This window comes from Hirundo rustica, chromosome 5, assembly GCF_015227805.2.
Source record: "Hirundo rustica isolate bHirRus1 chromosome 5, bHirRus1.pri.v3, whole genome shotgun sequence".
Lineage (NCBI taxonomy): Eukaryota > Metazoa > Chordata > Aves > Passeriformes > Hirundinidae > Hirundo > Hirundo rustica.
Window position 1 is genome coordinate 48,924,375 of NC_053454.1, and position 18,879 is coordinate 48,943,253.

An 18,879-nucleotide genomic window follows, 5' to 3' on the forward strand; every position below is an offset into this window, starting at 1 on the left:
CAAGCATGTCTGTCTGGTTTAAGCACAGTAACAAGCTGCCAGAACACAAGTACAGATGATGAGTCTAACCAGCATTAAGAGATAGAATTTTCCTGTGTAAACAAATTGTCATGCCCTGATTTTATCGGTTGGTTGTATTAACTGCTCTGTTTTTACAGTTTGAGTTGTATTTCATGAGGCTATTTCTTAAGTTCTTGTTTACAGCGTGATTTATGTTTCCTGAGAATCCATTCCAAATTCATTGAAAGCAGCACTTCAAGATATCATCCCACAATCACAAGCAATTGAATTAGAGAGGAGGTAGGTCGATTGCTGCTACTTAGCTCTTTTTGTCCTCTCCTGCTTTGTATGTGCTGCACTTCACACTCAGAATTACTGTTTTGGTGCAAAGCATGTGAATTTTCATAGCCTTAACTATTTATTTATAAACTGAGAAGTAGAATATTCTTTTTGGCTTAACTATAAATTATATGAGAAAAGCTTTGCGAAAATGCAGGTAACCCTGAATCATATTTTTGCACATCATGTTCTTTCCAATACTGGTAAGACTGATGTAGAAAAACGTTCTAAATTGTCAGGGTGGAAACATGAAAAGGTTTGTGGAAAAACATTGAGCAGTTACCTTGAAATATTTGGATGCAAAATTTAACTTGAAGCTTTACCCTCCCCCCCCCCCCCCTTTTGTTTTGTTTTGTTTTTGTTTTAATGTGACTGATGTGGCTTCTTAATATCTTACACATGCATTATGCTGTGCTTTACGGGGGGTGGGAGGAGAGAAAAAAAGGAAGGTGAGAAGAGAAGTTGCCCTTTGCCGTTCAACTGAAGCTACAGTTCTGGTTCCCAGGGCAGGAGACCAGATAGAGAAATAGGTTATAGTTGACCAATCAGCCCTCCTAAATTTGTTTTCTTCCCCACAGGCACCCGGCCATGTTTGTCTTCACTCTTTAGAGATCTGAACTCGTTTTTGCCACATACACTTGCCTTGCTAGATAGGGCTTCTCTTTGCTGCCTTCCCTGATCTGATGGGGAATGTCTTTTACGTGACTTAGCTAGGCAGTGCCTGGAGACTCTTTGAGTGCTTCCTATTTATGAGCCAGTATTTTATAAAATTGCTAGAGCAAGTAATACCTCTTGAAGTGCAAAGCATGAACAAAAGGGGAAGGGGTAGCAAAACCTTTTACCTTATCACTGCTGTAGTTCTAATTGGGAGGTGAGCTTGTAAAAATACTGAAAAAAATTAAACTTCCTTAGGTTTTTAAGTTATGTGAGTACGGGTAAAACAAAGGTCATGTATGTATTAAGATGAGGAATCTGGAGTGCAGATAGACAGAGACAGAGTGGAGGTGAAAGCTCAATGTTGTAAGCCTCAGTGAGGTTTTAAAAAGAAGTTCCCATGAAGCATATGCTGACACATCATGAATAATTTAGGGTGTGGACAGAGGAGAGGGCAGCCAGCTGAACTTTCCAAGCCAGCTGCAGCAAACTGATAAGCTCTTCTCAAAGAGTTTTGCTAGGAGGAAGTAGCAGTAATAGTTGGTGGTTACAAGATTATGGGTCATTGCCGGGAAGCTGGAAGGGTAAACAGTGGATCAGCATGCTTGCTAATGAGAGAACACAACAAAAGAGGTCTTGAAAAGCCTCCAAATTCAAGCTTACCACCAAGATGTTTACTAAACAATGAGTGACTTTCTAGTCATGCAGTGGCTTTCTTATGTCAGCATTAAGGTGTCCACTGCTAACTGTGAAAGCAGGAGGTGGCAGGAGAAGCTTAGTTGTACCCTTCTGTCCAAGTAAACCTTCATGTGTCTGACCAGGTATGGAGGACTCCAAAATGATTATTGTGGAAAAATCGTTACTTGTCGATTTGCTAGGCATATTGAAGTACTTCTTTAGACTGAATTGCCTAAAATATATTTTAAAAATAGTTTAAAGGATCTTTTTGGTGTGATTGAAATTCCTCCGGGCATTTCCAGGCCTTTAAAACTGTATTTGTCAATATGACCACTGTTGATAAACTGTACTTTAAAATATGCTGAGAAAATCAACATAACAGAACCTTTATTGACAGAGAAGTACTCAAGATAATTTTGCATCTTGAACCTTCTAAGTGCTTAATAACATTCTGAAGTCATGATAGCTTCCTGTGATGAAGAAACCATTTCATCAGAAAGCTATACCTTTGGAAATTATTGTTTGCTGAATGCTGTTTATTTTGCTAATATGTAAAAAGTGCCAAAAGCTTAGGTGGCTGTTCACTTTTCAACACACTAATTAAAACTTTAAATAACTTCAGAATATTGCGTCACTTCTGTGAAATGTTCTCTAGAGATCAAAATGTATGCTGAGTGTTTAATACAAAGTTTAATTGAAGTTTTGTAGTATTCTTTGTCCTTTCATTAGATTTGTACTAATTCAGACTAGCTGAAGATCTTTGCTCTTGCTGAAACAATCTGGGAGGAGACTGATGCCAGGCAGTGAACTTTTGTGGTTTTTAGAACCTCTCTACAGGCTGCTATTGCCTTTGTGCTTATCTATAATCCTCGTGGTGAGAAGAGTTCCTCCATGGAACAGTGACATTTGTAGCAGCAATCAAAGGCATAGGGACTAATTTGAGCACCAGATTGTTTGGATCCACCGGGCTGCTGTAAACAAAATGTATGTGACTAATTTTTAGCCATGGCCACTCCCTGAAGGGGTCCTTCTTTCATCAAGGATGGAGCTGAAGAGACAAGGTTCTTTTCAAATCCCTAAGGCTCTTTTTAAAATGTTTCTAGCCATAAAACTATTGCCTGCCTTCCCTTCTTCCAGTGCAAATACCAGAATGTTAAAATTCTGACTAGTAACAAAACAAGAGATCTATTCAGACAGTATGAGAGGACACAAGGAAATGGAATGAATGCATGGCAGGGAAGTTCAAGTTGGGCATTAGGAAAAGGTTCTTTACTGAGAGAGTGGTCAGTCACTGGAACAGGCTCCCCTGGGAAATGGTCACAGCAGCAATCTTGACAGAGTTCAAAAAACATCTGGATGTTACTCTTAGTCATATGGTTTCGTTTTATTCAGTCCTGAAAGGAGAAGGGAGTTGGATTTCTGATGATCCTTAGGAGTCCTTTCTAATTTGAGATATTCTCTGATCCTTCCAGTACTCTTTGTATAGTGCTGTAAGTCTTTTCCTTTTTGTTGCCATGAGAATCAAGCACATAATGCTTTTTTTTAACAGATGGGTGTATATATAAAGTAGTATTTTTAGTGCTGTTTATGTATGAAGTAATTTGAAAAAAAATAAAAATAGAGCCCATATTAAAGTATGCCTGTTTCATGAATGTGCATGAGTCAGTTTCTGTGACCCTAACTCTTGAGACATTTGTACCAGTGCAGCAAGTGATAGGGCATGTAGCTTCCTGGACTGCATGAGGATGTAGCTCTGTTATGCAAAAGGGTTTTCACTGAAATCATTCAGACCAGTGAATATTTTCTCCTGTGTAGCCATGCTTTTGGCTTGTGCTCATGCCTAAGTGGGACTTACGTTGATTCAGTGAGGACTTAGTTGATTAAGAATCCTGGAAATTCTTATGGGTGATGAAATAATCATTAAACTTTCAAGAGGAAAAGAAAGTGTCTCTCGAGTACCGATCGTTTTCAGTAAAGTTATTTTGAATCTTTCCTCATGCTTGCATTAGAGGCATTTTGGTAGAAGTGAAGGGACACAGTTTGTCCCAGTGTTGAAGCCAGGTGCATTAGCCACACCGGAGCTCTGAGAGACAGTGGTCCTGCTGCCCCAGTGGTTTGTCTGGAGTCACTTGAGTTACAAAAAGAAACACAGCTCCCAGCTGTTTCAGCAATTCCAAACCAAATTACATTTACTCATCCATTTTATCAGCTACAAATCTTTGTTGACATTCTCTTAATACTCACCTGGACAGAAAACATTCATTAAAACAGTAGGCTGGATGTATGCTTCATATGTAGTGTGATCTATCTGGTATGTCCTGCTCTCAGCTGGTAAAGTGCCAAGCACACGGGCTCAGTGAAGCCTCTCAAACTTCTGTCATGGGGGAAGCAGTTTGCTACCTACAGATACCCACATTTCGAGGGATTTCATTTTAGGCATTCAGGGACAAGTTGTATATTGTACTGTGGTCACAGATGTCTAGTTTTAAGACTAAAAAGGCTAAGCAACCTGTTTCATAATGTCTGTAAGTGCCAGAGAATCAGTATGTTTGAAGTAGGTTTTAATGAGAATTGAAGGGGAGCTTGGACATGACCGTACAAGACCCTGATTTTGCTGCCTATGAAACAAAGGGAAAATGGCAATGATCAGTGTTCTATCAGTTTATAAATAGATTTGGATTGTTTCAAAATTGTTTATAAAACAAAGAGAATAAAAGCTGTGGGAATTCCACCTTCTAAATAATGTGACTAGAAATCTGGCCATACTGGTTTTGAAGATCCTTCAGCTTTTTGTGCCTGTCCTATGGATGATGGTGACCTGACACCTAAATCCTTTGGTTTAAGTGCATCTCAAAGCAAGATGTTATGCAGAGATACAAATACAGGCTTTTGTCCCAGCATGCCTGATGAAGTTGAAGGTTATACTCAAGACATCACTTGTTTTTTCTGTTTATGAAATTTAAAAATTATTATTACGTATTTTTTGCTTTTCACCTTCCCTTACAGCATTTGCCTGGAGCAGTAGCTTCCTTTCTACATACTTATTTTTAATTACTCATGATTGTTAGTGTTGGTAATTTTGTTGGCTAAGGAAATCCCCTTGCAGTGGCCTACAGACTTTGCCATAATTATGGAAGAAACTTCAGGCCTACCATTTAGATTCTCACTTTGTATTTTGCTCATGATAACCTAGTACAATATTCTCTTCTAGTGATGTATTAATAGTATCCTCATCTAAAAGCAATCTTAATTTGCTTTCTCATTTTATTTTCAACATCCTTTTGGATGGAATTCAAAATAAGTGCAGGATAATGTCCTTTAGAAATCCATATCTGGAGAGCTCCCTGCATCATATTGTCTTTATTCCACGAAAAGTAGCATGGAGTAGCTTTACAGCATGGAGAGTACGCAGTGGTTCTGTTCTGCAGATGCAGTCAGAGAGTAGAGGTCTGGTGTCACGTTGAGGACCTGTGGGACCTTCTTATGGATATTCTGTGCTGCCTGAAGGTATTTACACTCATACAAACACATATACACTGATATTGCTGCATCTGTAAAACATTACCTAAGGTAGACGATCCTTTAGTTGCTTTGCATCTTTGACAAATGGTCTGTGGTGGTGGTATCTGCAGCAGCACAAAGTTACCAAAAGAGAGAGCATGCCCTGATACAGACTGCTGTGAACACAAGTCCTGTTTGGCTTCAGAGGTGTTTACCTTCAGCAGAAGAATGGTACAGGGTGGACAGGTGGGGGCAGTAATATCTTGAAGTACCGCATCCAAATCTGTGAGAACCTCTTTGTTTAAAATCTTCACAAGAACTCATTGAACGTGAATTTGAAAGAGAAAATAGCAGCAGCCTGTTGTAATGATAGAGATTGCATAGCATTTGGAAACAAAGGACTTCTGGATCAATATGGCAGAATTTGGGCCGCTACAGTGGAACTGCTCTGGATTTGTTCTAATAGAGCCAAAGGCATGGTTTTGCCTTTGGCTTTTTGTCTTATTTGATAAAGAATCTCTGCTTGCAGTATCATTAAGTAAGAATTGTAATAACATCTTAAATTTGTGGTATTTTAGAAAGAGAGTTAATATGGTACACAGTAAAAGAAAGTACTCTGTTTATCTTTTGTGTCTTCAGATTTGAAAAGATTTAACCACAGCCTTTAAAATCCATATCTTGAAACAGCAAAAATGTCATTTGTTTAAAAATACCCTCAAACAAACAAACAAAAAACACCCTAAAACTGGGACATGAAAATGAGACATGATTTAACTTAATTATAAGCCTTGAACAAGGAAACAGCATGTTCTCAGAATACTTAATTACAGCATTGTTTTTAGGTTGATGTTTTTGGTGTGTGTGTTGCTCCAGTCAGTCTTAAGCAGAAAGAATAAAAGGCAAAACACGGAAGTACAGTAAACATCTTGAAATGCAGTTTCCGTCTTACTGGGAACTTATCATGTGACTTGCTGGGAAAGATTTATTAAAAAAATAAATTGCAGCTGTTTTTTTGACAGCTGTAAATCTGCTTCTTGATAAATAATATCCTGTTAAGATCTCTCAAGCAGAACTACAATGTTTAATGGTTTTAGTGTTGTAGCTGTGAATTTAAGGAAAGAATACTGAAATGTTATATTGCCCTGAAAACATTACTCATTGACAGATGAGGACAGAAACAAAGTAAGACTTTTTACTATTAATGTATAATCATTTTCTAGTCTGCACTATTAAAGGTGAGAAGATACTAATTTTGACTGAATTCTACAGCATGCAAAGCCAGTTGGGGTAACTCAATCTAGCATGACAGCCTTTTTTGGCAATCTCACTAAAAGCTGGGAGTTGAACTGAAATGGGACCAGCATTTCAGTTAGTCAGTATATTGAACGAGACTTACTCTGTCTTAAAATTGCACACATGGTAACTGTACTAGCAGCTGCGTTTCTGCACGGCCTTCTGGCCAACAGTGTGCTTCCCAGGTATCCCTTTTTGAAGCTGGCAGCAGAAATTTTTTAAGAGAAAAAAAGATCAGCTATTGTCTTTCTCTTTGACTCAGTATTTCCCAGAACTGCACCCCCTCTTGTGGTCTCAGAGGTGACAAAAATTACCTGTGGCTGGATTGTGTACTTTTTATTGTAGGTGAATGGAAGGACTGGCTTTTTAAAATTATAGTGAAACAAAAGGTTGTCAGTTTGAAAGGATTTGCATCAAAAACATATAGACATGTCAGCCTTGTTCAGTCAAGCCTTAAAGAGAAATGTAGGGTGGATTCTTACAGTGTGCTGAAATAGGTACGTGAAAGCCAGGAGCTAAAACGAAACTCTGGCGTTCCTGTTCTTGTCTTGCACAGTTTCAGCTGCGGGGGGCTGGTGTGAGACATTCCCAGTTCATGGAGGTGAGCTAGAACGCCCTGCACCCCCCAGTGCAGTGGGAACAGAGCATGAAGTACCACGGGTGTTACGCCCGGACACCAGCAAAGGTCTTCCATAGAGCTATTTTAAAACTTGTTGCTTTAATTCCTGCTCCTGGGCTGTGAATGAAGGGATTAACCTAGCAAGGGCACACAGGAAAGCTACAGAGTGATTTGAAAACCGTACTTTCTTTTGTGCTGATGCTTCTGTCCTTTTCCAGATAATTTACTTGATTTTAATAAACAAAATCCACAGCCGTACTTTAGGGGCAAACCACACTACTTTGAGATGTCCATGACGTTTTTAACGGTTTTATAAGCCTCTGTAATTTTACGGAAAAAAGGATGTGGAAGTCTAAGGCCATATAAAAGCCTCACGACTCGAGGGAGCCAATATTGAGAACCCACAACGGTGTTGTCACAGCTCTTCCTGATCCCTTCCCGCCTCCCTGCCGTTTTCTCGCGCCCGGCGGCCGCTCTCCGCGCTGGGCCAGGGCCGGCCGCAAGCCCCGCGCGCAACCGCGGTGCATCGCCCTCAGTAGCGCCGGCGTCCTCCCCTTCGCTCCCTCCCTCCCTTCCTTCCTTCCTTGGAAGCACCGCCCCGGCTCGCTGCTGCCGGCGGCTGTCGCCATGGGCCCCGCTGCGCTGGTGCCGTCGGTGCTGCTGTTGCCGGGGCTGCTGTTGCCGCTGGCGGTGGCCGCGGGCGGCTCGGAGGTGCGCAGCCTGCGGGGGAGCTGGCGGCTCCGCAGCGGGAACGGCTCGGTGTCGCTCCGAGCGGAGGTGCCGGGCTGCGTTCACACCGCGCTGCTCCGCCGGGGCCTCATCCAGGTACGGTACTCCGAGAGCCGGGCCCTGGAGCAGCCCGTCTCGGAGGGGAGAACCCAGCCCCCCAAAACACAGCGCCGTCCCGGCAGCTGCCCGCCCTCTGCGGGCTTGGTTGGCAGCGCCGGGGCAGCAGCCAGGCTTCGTTTGGCGGTTTAGAGTCCTCGGTCCCGCAGAAGGCCGAGGACGCAAATGGCAGCTTTGCAGTTGTGTGAAACTGTGGTTTTGACACGCAGCCGGGTGCTGACACCATCTACCTGCAATACCCTCAGAGCGTGTAAGTCATGCTTACCTACAGTGGTGTGTCAGAAGAATGAAAAGTTAAACCCACCTTCCTAAAGTCGGACTTGTTGATGCAATAAGTTTAGGGATTTCAGGCCATTAAAAAGCCTTTTTAAAACTTGCGGAGAATATCAGAACCGTGGATGCACCCATTCTGCCTAAGAAAAGCATAGTCTGAAACAGAAAAAGTTTAAAATACTAACTCCTGTCTTAACACTTTGAAGAAGTTTTCTGCTTATGTTTGCACTTGTCTCTATTAAATTTTTAAATTTATAGAAACACAGCAACCACTTTCTTGGACAAATTTTCAAAACTGCAGTTGCAGATGGGTAGCGAAGTATTCTGATACTAGCATAAGGTGCCTGTGACTCAGACCTGACAAGAAACATGGCACTAACTGGATCATTGTTGAAATAAGATGCCTGTTTAGAAGGAAACAAGGAAAAAAATAAAACACAGTAAAGGTAACACAGTCATCTATAAAGGTGATAAATACAGTTCTGTGCTGGGAAATGTACAGTGCTGTGAGTATATCATATTACCCCTCCTTTATTGTGGGCCTAATGTTGCAGTTCTTGTGCATCATTTATTAAAAAAAAGCACATTCTGGATGTATTCATTTTGCATTTTCTATTCCTTGGGTTTTATCCTTCAGCTTATTATACTCTGATTGAAGTTAGAGAGGTAGAAGGAGAAAGCGATACCCTTTGGGCAGGATAATTTTAGCATTTTCTGTATTGGCACAGGTTGGGAATCCCCGCACTAATAATAGATTCCAAAGAATATCATTGCCAGATACAAAGCATCAACATTGGAAAAAGAAATATGCTATGAAGGGATAGGCAGAGCTATGATGATCTTTTGTTTTAACATCTGTGTGCTGAGTGATGTGACATCTTAGACATTGAAAATTAAGGTTTCAGAAGGGCTTTTCTATAGTTTTCAAATGTGCTAGGGTCAGGGAGACTTTATGTGGAGGATCAGTGAAGGGAACTGTGCTGGTTTCTCTGATGCAAAGTGCACAAGGTGAACTGAACATCTGGGATGTTTGGTTGTGCTGGGAGGTGTTGCTGCAAGAAGTGTGAATAATCATCCAGGAGAAACTGTGACCAATGCACTGACTCAGGCGTGCAAGACAGTGATGTAATGAGAGACTCACATTTAACTACTCACGCTAAGTACATGTACGAAGTGGGAAGATGTGATTGCTAATTTAAATGCATTACTGCAAACTGACTTGTAATTCAGCAGTATATTTGGAAATGAGGATCATGAACTCTCATGTGCCTGGGCAGAATCCCAAGCCTGCACAGAGGCATGAGAGCTTAGTCAGCCAGCTGGGCAGCCGTGGGTGTTTGGCTAATTAAGTCGATGATGTCGGCTGTGGTCACTTAGAGCATGTTTACGTGAATACTTGCAAGTAAGAACTTGCTCCAAACACATGCTGGTACAGCTGAGTATGAACCTGCTGGGGACTGGAAGCTGTTGCTAAGTTGGTGGTGGTCCTGTCGAAGTGCTGAGTTAAGGTTCACCAGTGTGGTTGCTTGGTCTCTGGACTGGACCCAGCTGGTTCCAAGCTCAGAATGAGATAACCTGTTTCTGTGTAGAGGTGGGTACAGGTAATTCAAGGCCAGCTTAAACCCATTCTTAGTTCAGCAAAACTCAGTTTGCAGAAAGAAGCAATCACACAAATTTGCACCAGGATAACTAAATTGTTTTAAAATCACATTTTTGTTTAAAAGATAGGATGCGGACCATACCAAAACAGGAGAGCAAGCTTAGCAGATTTGAAGTCTATTGCAGATGGTGTTAAATGTACTTAATCCATATCACTGTAGTTGTTGCATTCTGCAAAGCAGCATGCCTGGGTTGTTTGGAGGCAGTCAGTGACATAATTCATTAATGCAGTGTGAGGCTTCTTGCTCCAGAGGGGGGCTCAGCTCTTTGTCCCGAGGTTTCTTCACTGTGGTGAATGTGACCAAAGGTTTTCAAGTGCAACTGCCTAAAATCATGCTTCTATATTCCTATTTATACAAAACCGTGCACACTGCCCTAATTGTAGAGGTATAGAGCTCTCGCTGCTCCCTTTTTCAGAGTTCATTATCTCTGGAAATCAGCCCTTTTTGGTGTTGTGTCAAGTATAGAAGTAGGAGATTTATTATAGACACCTAAATACAAGTTTTAGTCTTAAGTATTTTTTTCATTTGCTCCTTTTGCTCCTTGCAATGGAATATAGGCTCTTTATTCATTTTACAGAAGATATCACTAGATCAGTAACACAACTTGTAATCAAAAGTATAGAATGATCTGAAAAGCTGTACCAGGAAATAGGAGAACAAAGCTAGTGGGAACAAAATCATTCTGGATAGCAGGACCCCTATGTTCAGCGACCTGGTGAAATCTACATGCTGTTTTTCTGTGTGATTTGTAAGTTGCAAACAGCACTGCATCCTTTGCTTTTGTATCCATGAGATTTTCAATGGGTTAGCACCCAAATCAGAAATTCAAGACAAAATTTGGAAGGGCTTACTCCAGCAATGTAGCTTAGTGGGCATCTAACAAAGGGAAGGAGGGCAGCAGGGGTAAGCTGATGAATATTAAGCCCTCAGAATGTGGCTTAGATTGCAAGACTAGGCTACAAGCAATTTATTTATCATTATGTAGTTCATTTCAAATTTAGGTTGACACACGAACTGTTTTTGCATAGGGATGCTCTAGCTGATGGCATGTCTGTAGCCTTACTTTAATCTGTTGTGCAGAACATACACTTGAATTGAAAAACATCTCTCTGACACTGAGGGTTCATTACTCATCTCTTTGGATCCTTTTAGCATTTGTTCTGGAGATATCTTTACTCTGGCTCATAAAATATACATTGCAGGAACACGTCTTTCTGAATGCACCAAATGCACATGCCTCAAAAAATGCTACTGGGGAAGATACTTGAGCTTCCTACCAAAATATTATTTTCTTTCATGTTCAATCAGCATAGTTCAAATGATGGATTAACTATGATAAAAACTCTAGGGCCAGGAGATTGCATCAGAGTATGTGTTTGGCTTGATTGTTTTAATAACGCTTCATTAAGACACTGTAGCTCTTCCTACTGTTTACGTGTAAAATTAAAGAAACTCACGAGAAATACACATAGAGAAGGGTAATAGTCACTTGCATGAAGTTAGAGCAAGGCTTCGTTTTGAATGCAGACATTTTACAAACTTGCAGTGAATCTGTTGCTAACCCTACAGCTCTGGAAAAAGATTTGCCAAAACCATTTTATCTGAAGGTTTTGCTTTTGACCACTGTCAACATTAGTGTTTTCTTTCAGGTTCTGTTCTGGTAAGCCATATGTACCCACAGATAGCTTGCTTGTTAAGTCAGTGTGCTAGAAAGAGGCATTCTCTACCACATACTGTCCAGGTTGTGCATGATGCGGTTTCTTGCTGGCAGGTGAATTCCAGTGTATTTTCTGTTCTGAGGAGTACGGCTGTTGTACCTGCATTTTCTCTTTAGCTGTATGCCAGCCATTTGCATTTATACATAAGGCTGTTTTGTCTTACTAGTTGTCACTTAGACTTGTATAGAGTATTGTGAGAGGTCTGCAAGTGTGATGCTGATGTAGAGGCTGGGTAACGCTGCATTTTCTGGCCTATTACATAGGGGCATGCGCTTGACAGAGAAGCTAACAGTGTTCTTGGTCATGCTTGGATATCAAAATTTATTAGAAGACACTGAAGTTTATGAACCCCAACTGATATAGTTCTACATTTCTGGAAAGTACTGTGGTTTTCTGTAGCTTGTTCTGCTTCTGTATAAAATATGCTCTTGTTTATTTTCTGACACTTCATCATTACTTAGATTTTTTGAAAAAGGCCAGGTGACAATTCCATTTGGTGTCCTATGGTTCTGTTCAGCTTAGATGGCATTCATTGTTGGGATAGTTGATTATTGTATTGTTTTCTACTGAAATACAGGCGCTCTGCTGAACTGTGAGAACATATGTGCAAACATTCAAAAGCCTTAGTAAAACTTAGCATAAATGTTAAAGGACATTTAAGTTTTTCTTTCAAAAGCTTGTGATATTAAAAGAGATAAGATTTCTGGTGGTCTGTTAAATACATCAGAGTATTCAAGTACTGTTAAGCAGTGGGTATTATTATGTTAATTCTTTAGTCATATTTGGCCTAGTGTTCTGCTGTGATAATCTGGAACATTGACAGTGTCATTCAGTTTACTGCTTTCTGAGAGCAGTTACTGAAATTTAATTACTTCAGGAGGAACTTCCAAAACTCACGCTCCGAGAATATGATCCATTCATCACTACTGTTAGTTCAACCTGACTTCAAGCTGTGAAAATTATATAAATGTCCTGACTGCTGTCGCTTGCGATGTCAAGGAGCACATGGGTATAGATGAGTATATATTAACTATTTAGCTTTCAGTCTGAAATTGCCCATAGCAGAATCATTAAACTGTAAATCATGAAACATCACTTGCAAACTTTATTTTGGGAATCTGTTACACCACCAGAATTTTCTTATGGTGTACATGATAAAATATCAGCAGAGGTAATTTATGAGAGAAGAGGTGACTTCAAATTAGACCATAACAAAAGTAGGGTAAGGCAAAGGAATCTGGTTTTTGTTCTCTTTATTAAATTCCGTTTTATTACATGCATATCTTCCACCTGGGTACAGCTGACTCTGGTATGATTCAGGTGTTTGTGCCATGCCCCTCAGAATTCCTGGAGCGTGGTGGGGCAGGAAGGTGTCCCTTCATTGGGACACTCGCTGTCTCACTTGGGCTTGGAGCCTCACTTCTCATGCGTTCATTTCTCATCCATTTCCTGCTTAACAGGAGAAGCTCTTAGCTTACATCACCGTACCTTTTCAACATCCCTTTAAAATCATTGCAAGGAGAAGCTTCCATCTGGGCGCTGGCAGTTCCTTCGTTGTAGTGCTGCCAGTGCTTTTGAAGTCCTGCTGATGTCCTGTTAGCCGACCTGGAAATTGCTTCCTTTTTTATAGTCTGTAGCGGGGCTTATAACCTCCTCTTAGGAGGTGACTTGCTACTTGCTTCCAGCGTTGAGGTTGGGAGCAGGGAACAAACAGGCTTGAATGCTTCAGATTTTCCCCCCCAAACTGCAGGGAGCAGGGAAATGCAAGGCTGTTATGTTTGGAGGGATATAAAAATAGCTATAGTTGACTCCACCCCTCTATGAATTGCTTCCAGGAGCACACTGAGCTGTTGAAGTGTATTTAATGGATGTGCAGCCTATTTCCTGTCATCTTTCAATTTCTCTCTGTGCCTTTAAGTGTTTTAAAATTGTCCTTTTTTTGCATGCAGTTTTCTGAACTAAGCCTTTCATTTTGATGTGAAATGATTTAACGTGGGATGAAATTCTGTTTCAGAGAAATCCAAACAATTTGACTTACATGGTTGCGTCTTCCAGCACTCAGAAAGGTTGTATTTAATAATGAAAAAGTCAATAACCTCACAAGTGTATTGGCAAAGTAATTCTGCTTTCTTAGAGGACTTCATTGTGATCATTCTTCTCCTGAACCTTGAGAATTGTCTTAAAAGCATTGCTTGAACGTTGCCACAATGATTTTACAACAATCAACATTTGTCACAGTTAAAAATGTTGACCAGTTCTTAACATTTAACAGCTTTTCTGTGTGATGCATGAGCTGTCTTACTGGTTAGGTAGCAGTGATATCAGTAAACTGTTAATCTTTACATGAAGGTACAGGGAACTGTGAGCTTTCCATCTAACGGTGTGGATGCCTGAGAGTTAGAAGGGCTAATTTGCACCTTCTATGACACCTATTTTAGCAGTCAGTGCATTTCGTGAAGTTTGAAGGTTTTAGGCTAGGAAAGAAGAAAGCTCCTTCAGGAAAAAGGGATCTTCGTTACGTTCTGAGATTTAAACATGCCACTCTGTAAGCTCCTGTAAGAGCCCATTTGGTAATGATTTCTGCCTCTGATAAAATATTCCTGCCTTTCTGCTGATAGTCAGCCAGTTTTGCGTTTTCCAGATGTCAGGACTTTTCTCATTAACATGTCGGTATCTGTGCTTTTATGGGAGAAATGGTGCAGGTTTCTTTAGTGCATCTTTGCCGCGGCACTGATGTTGATTGTTTGACCATTATCAAGCAAATGGCTTTACAGTCTGCTGTTGATAGTGCTCTTGCAACTTTTCTCTCGCACCTTTTGTTAAATATTTCACACTTACAAGTGGCAAAGATTGAAATTTAACATGCACATTTTTCAAAGCATAATGTGAAATGAAATAGTATGTAATGTTAAATACGAATATGTATGTATATGTAAATATATAAGATGGTATGTAATGTTAAAGCAAGACTTGTTAAAAATGTGCTTTTTAAACGACATATTGTGGGGTTTCACGGTCTCTGACATTCGATGCTTGCCTCGCATTATCTCAGTACAGTGATCTCAGTGGAGTTTCATGAGCCTAAATTTTGTATATTAATATACATTTCTTGGCTTCAACTTTTGCATCTTAATAAAACTCTCTGATATGTACCCCCAAAGTAATGGAATGGATGTCTTAAAATTCAGTAATAGTCCTGTATGTTCATGATTGCTTAACTTTTAAAGAATATACTGTATTATCATTACAGAGGTCACAGTTTTACTCAGGTGACAAGGCTTTTCCTTTTTGACTCTTCCCTTGTAGTGAGAAATTTGATTGATAAAGCGTGGCATGTAGGGGCAGGGTGACACCTTTCCCTGTGTATGAGCCCAGGGAATGATGTTTGTATTGCTGTAGGACTCCAGAAGCGTCTGTGCTGCTGAGGAGACTCACTTAGATGTTATGATTTTGTTCTGCTATGTAAATAGGTTTATGTGTCTGTCACAGAGCCTGCCCTTGTTAGTTGTAAAAGAGATATGAGATATAAGACAATTTTTTTCAGAAAATATCAAATCCCAAATGTCATTATTGTGCATGCTGTCTCCTGAAATGGGGAGAAGAATTAAGTCCCAGCAAGTAGGGGGGGAAATACAAATGCTGGGCAGATTTTCGTCAGTGTGACTTAGGATATTCAGGGTGGGTAGTTAAGTGTGTTGGTACTGTTAGAACAGTCCTGTGAAAGCGAACCTGTGCTGGGGTTGAGTCATGCAGGTCTGAAGAGACTGACCTTTGTTTTGGGGCAGCAGCTGGGCTGTGCAGGGGCTGGGACGGGGCTGTCAGGCAGGGACCCAGGTACCTGCACTCTGACATGGGATGGGACACTGTGCCTTTCTGCACCCTGGTACGGGATGGGACACTGTGCCTTTCTGCACCCTGACACGGGATGGGACCTGGGTATCTGCACCCTGACACGGAATGGGACACTGTGCCTTTCTGCACCCTGACACAGGATGGGACACTGTGCCCCTCTGCTGCCTTTGTGTGAGGTGCGAGGAGTGTCAGGTCCTTTAACCTGGGTGAGGGACATGGTGACCTGCTGTAAGGTAATAAATACAGTGTGAAGCCAGAAAGGCCGAGGACGTAACTTAGACCAACTGTGCTTTCTGTTCTTCCTAGGTAGTGTGGTTAAAGGGGAAGGGCACATTTGGTGTAAGTGCAATACTATTCTCAAGAGTAGTAATTTAGTTTTTTACTGAAACCAGAATTGTGTTGCTTCTCCTTCATCTCTTTCTCCATGCCTCCACGTACAGCGATTTCATTTATCCTTACCACAGCAAGTCTAGCTGACGAGGAACAACTGGATTATTGGCAATAACTTTAAACTTGAGATTTGTTCACTGCTGTCCCTAGAGGCCTAAAATGCTGTCTTTACCTCTTAAAATCGTATTAGTCTTACTTTCTCCCTAATTATGAGAGTGATCATGTTTCTGTTCCTCTCATTAAGTCACAAGCTCGCTGGATTTATTGGTTAATTTCCAGACCAGTAATTTCTTCTGTAAAAACAAATCCTGCTACTTCTGCTTTGAGTGATTATAGCAGACAGGGTTGTGACCTATATGAATTAAAGTGAAATATTACTAAAGCTTTGCTTTCACATAAAATTTCAAGGGTGAAAAGGAATATCAGGGCTAACTAACTAAGGTGGATTTTGCATTTGCAGACTGACTGAAATAAGAAGTTTTCATCTAATGGATATTGTGCTTTTTATGTAATAACACTATTACTAAATAAATCTCATAATTTTCTTTTTGTTGTTCTGTTACTAGGATCCATACTATGGATTTAATGATGTGATGTACAGATGGATCTCACTAGATAACTGGACTTACAGCAGGACTTTCAAAACTCCTTTTGATGTCAGGTATGCCGTAAAGATATGCCTAAATTAGTTCTATACCGTCTTTCATGCTGAATTGCAAGTTAATCAATTTCCTCAAAATCTGCTTGATACTTTTGTATCTGATAAAACAAATTATGTAATCATGTGCAGCTGCAAAGCTGTTGCGACAGAACGCTTCAGTTGTTGCTTTTTTCTTTCTTTAATTGATTGTTAAAAATTACTTATGAATTGTCAGCTGAGAAAAGATAATACTTAGGCTAATTGAAAGCTATCCCATCTAATATCTAATAACCTGCTGTGTTCTTGAACGCGCTGACTTTGAGCTACTTCAGCTGTCATCTTAATTTGACTATTTAAAAGTACAATGTAGCTACACTGAGTCAAATGTTCTTGCAGGTAGCTGAGGCAACTGCTGGTATAATAGTAATACACGTTTTTACCTTGTCTGTCTCCTGTCTGTTTTTAACTCTAGGTATTCTGACAGTTTTTCACACATGTTTTCTTCTGTAGAAAGTGGCAGAAAGTGAATTTGGTTTTCGAGGGAGTAGATACAGTAGCACAGATCCTGCTCAACAATGTCACTCTCGGGAGAACAGACAACATGTTCAACAGATATGTAAGTGATGTGTTTATTTGTGAAGGTGCTTCTGTGTTTTCTTCAGAGCCCTTTTGTTCTGAAGCACTTCAGTGCATTCAAGTACCCATAAAAGTGGGTGCTTGGATGCAGAAAGTGTTGACCTGAGGACTGCATGTGTAATCAGGTAAATGTTAGAAAGGGAAGTGTACTTACCTTTTCACTAGCAGCAGGGTCATACCTAGAGAATGTGCCTTGTCCTAAATGAGAGAACTGATGCAAGAGGATCAATTCAGCTAATAATATGTCTTGCTTCTTGGGATCTGTCCCAGCTCCAAGAAAACGTAAGCTTAAATCTGTTTTATTAGCTGTAAATCTGCTTACTAATTGGCATTAGAATGGTTTACATGTCAATACTGCAATGAAAATGCACGTGTTATAAAGCCTGTGTAAGTGTTTTCATGCTTTTGGTTTTTAAAGAGCTTTATTTTTAATATAGTATAGTACTTTGGATAACGTTGTCTTGCATTTTTGAGCTTCACTTATGTCAGCATGAGAGTATTCATTATGGAATGATCTTGAGAAAGCCAAAACTATTCAAACTAATTTTATAGCTTTAAAATACAAAATTATTGTGGTATTAACATAAGGATCAATCCTTGCTTTTATCTTAAAAGAATAAAAAAATCTGAAGAGTAAAAGGAGGAATGATAGTGGAATAACTGAATTGCAAATGAACTCTGGTGTCTCCATATCTCAGCATTTACCATTCTGGCAGGTTTTATTGCAGAGGCACTGCACTGAGACATAAGACATTCTTCCACCTGGCTCTGTGTGACCTAGGACAAACTGCTTAGTTTCTCTTTGACTTAGTTTTACCATCTGTGAAATCAAAAATTTCTTAGAGCTTTTATGAAATTGTAGTTATTTGCTGCTTGGAGAGTGTCTAAAGGTTTGTCAGTAGCAGGCTGTGTAAAGTTAGGAAGTGGTATTATTTTCTCCATATTTCTGCAACTTCATTTTGTATCAGATTGTAACAATTCATGAAATGGCCTTCATTGTAAAACCAGAGTGTACTGCATTAAATTGAGTCCAAGGTTACTGTGACCCAGCTAGTGCCTTGTTCACCTGTTCCACATGGCAACAACATCTGCAGGAAGGACTCTCTGAAGGCTCTGGATTGGGGAATGCTATTTGCTTTCTAATTTCCTGCTGTATGCTACAGAAATAAGTGATTCTAGCTGGGCTGCTCCCAAATTAGAAAAAATTGCCAAGACTTGGTTTTTCACAAATGTGCACTCTGAGGAATAAATGGGTATTAGCCATTGGAACCATATTGTCTTGATAGCACAGGGTAATTCTGAAATGGAACATTTCTCATTTTCTTTAGCCACACTGAAGGGGATTTTGTGACCTGATGAGGAAGCCCCCAAATGCTTCATTTGGAGCAGGCAGAGATAACGCATGTCTGTACATTTGAAGGATGAGAATGCAGCTCATTTCGTTTTGGGGAATGAACTACAGCTTTGCAGCATTCATGGACAAGGCAGCTCAGTGCCTTGTGGTGGATGAGCTGGCAGCGCAGTGTGAGCTGGAAGCAGTCCTGCATGGAACAGCTTTCTGAGAGTTGCAATAAGGTGTTTTCTCAAAGATGCACATGAGTTCTGGATGAGAAAGGAGGGTAAAGATTCTCTTGCTGTCCTTGTCCTTCAAGCACTTCTGCGTGCAAGCAGAGTGCTGTAGCCCGCAACGAGAGTTTGGTGTGAGGAAAGTGGTTTGTCCAGAAACATCTTCTATCTCTGCATTCCTGTGTATTTTCTTTTTTTCAGTTTACAAAGTAG

General features: G+C 40.4%; 1 protein-coding gene across 9 annotated transcripts in view; it reads left to right on the forward strand.

The window, feature by feature from the left end:
• Positions 1–18,879, forward strand: part of MANBA (mannosidase beta) — a 70,480-nt gene continuing 51,601 nt past the window's right edge. For 7 of the 9 annotated variants that reach the window (XM_040064412.2, XM_040064404.2, XM_040064403.2 and 4 more), the window contains exons 1-3: positions 7,712–7,909; positions 16,391–16,485; positions 16,975–17,080. In XM_040064412.2, the coding sequence (XP_039920346.2) occupies positions 7,712–7,909; positions 16,391–16,485; positions 16,975–17,080 (399 nt within the window). Of the gene's footprint in view, positions 301–7,711; positions 7,910–16,390; positions 16,486–16,936; positions 17,081–18,879 lie in introns of those variants that run through there. The other 2 variants (XM_040064405.2, XM_040064411.1) reach the window with 2 other exon arrangements.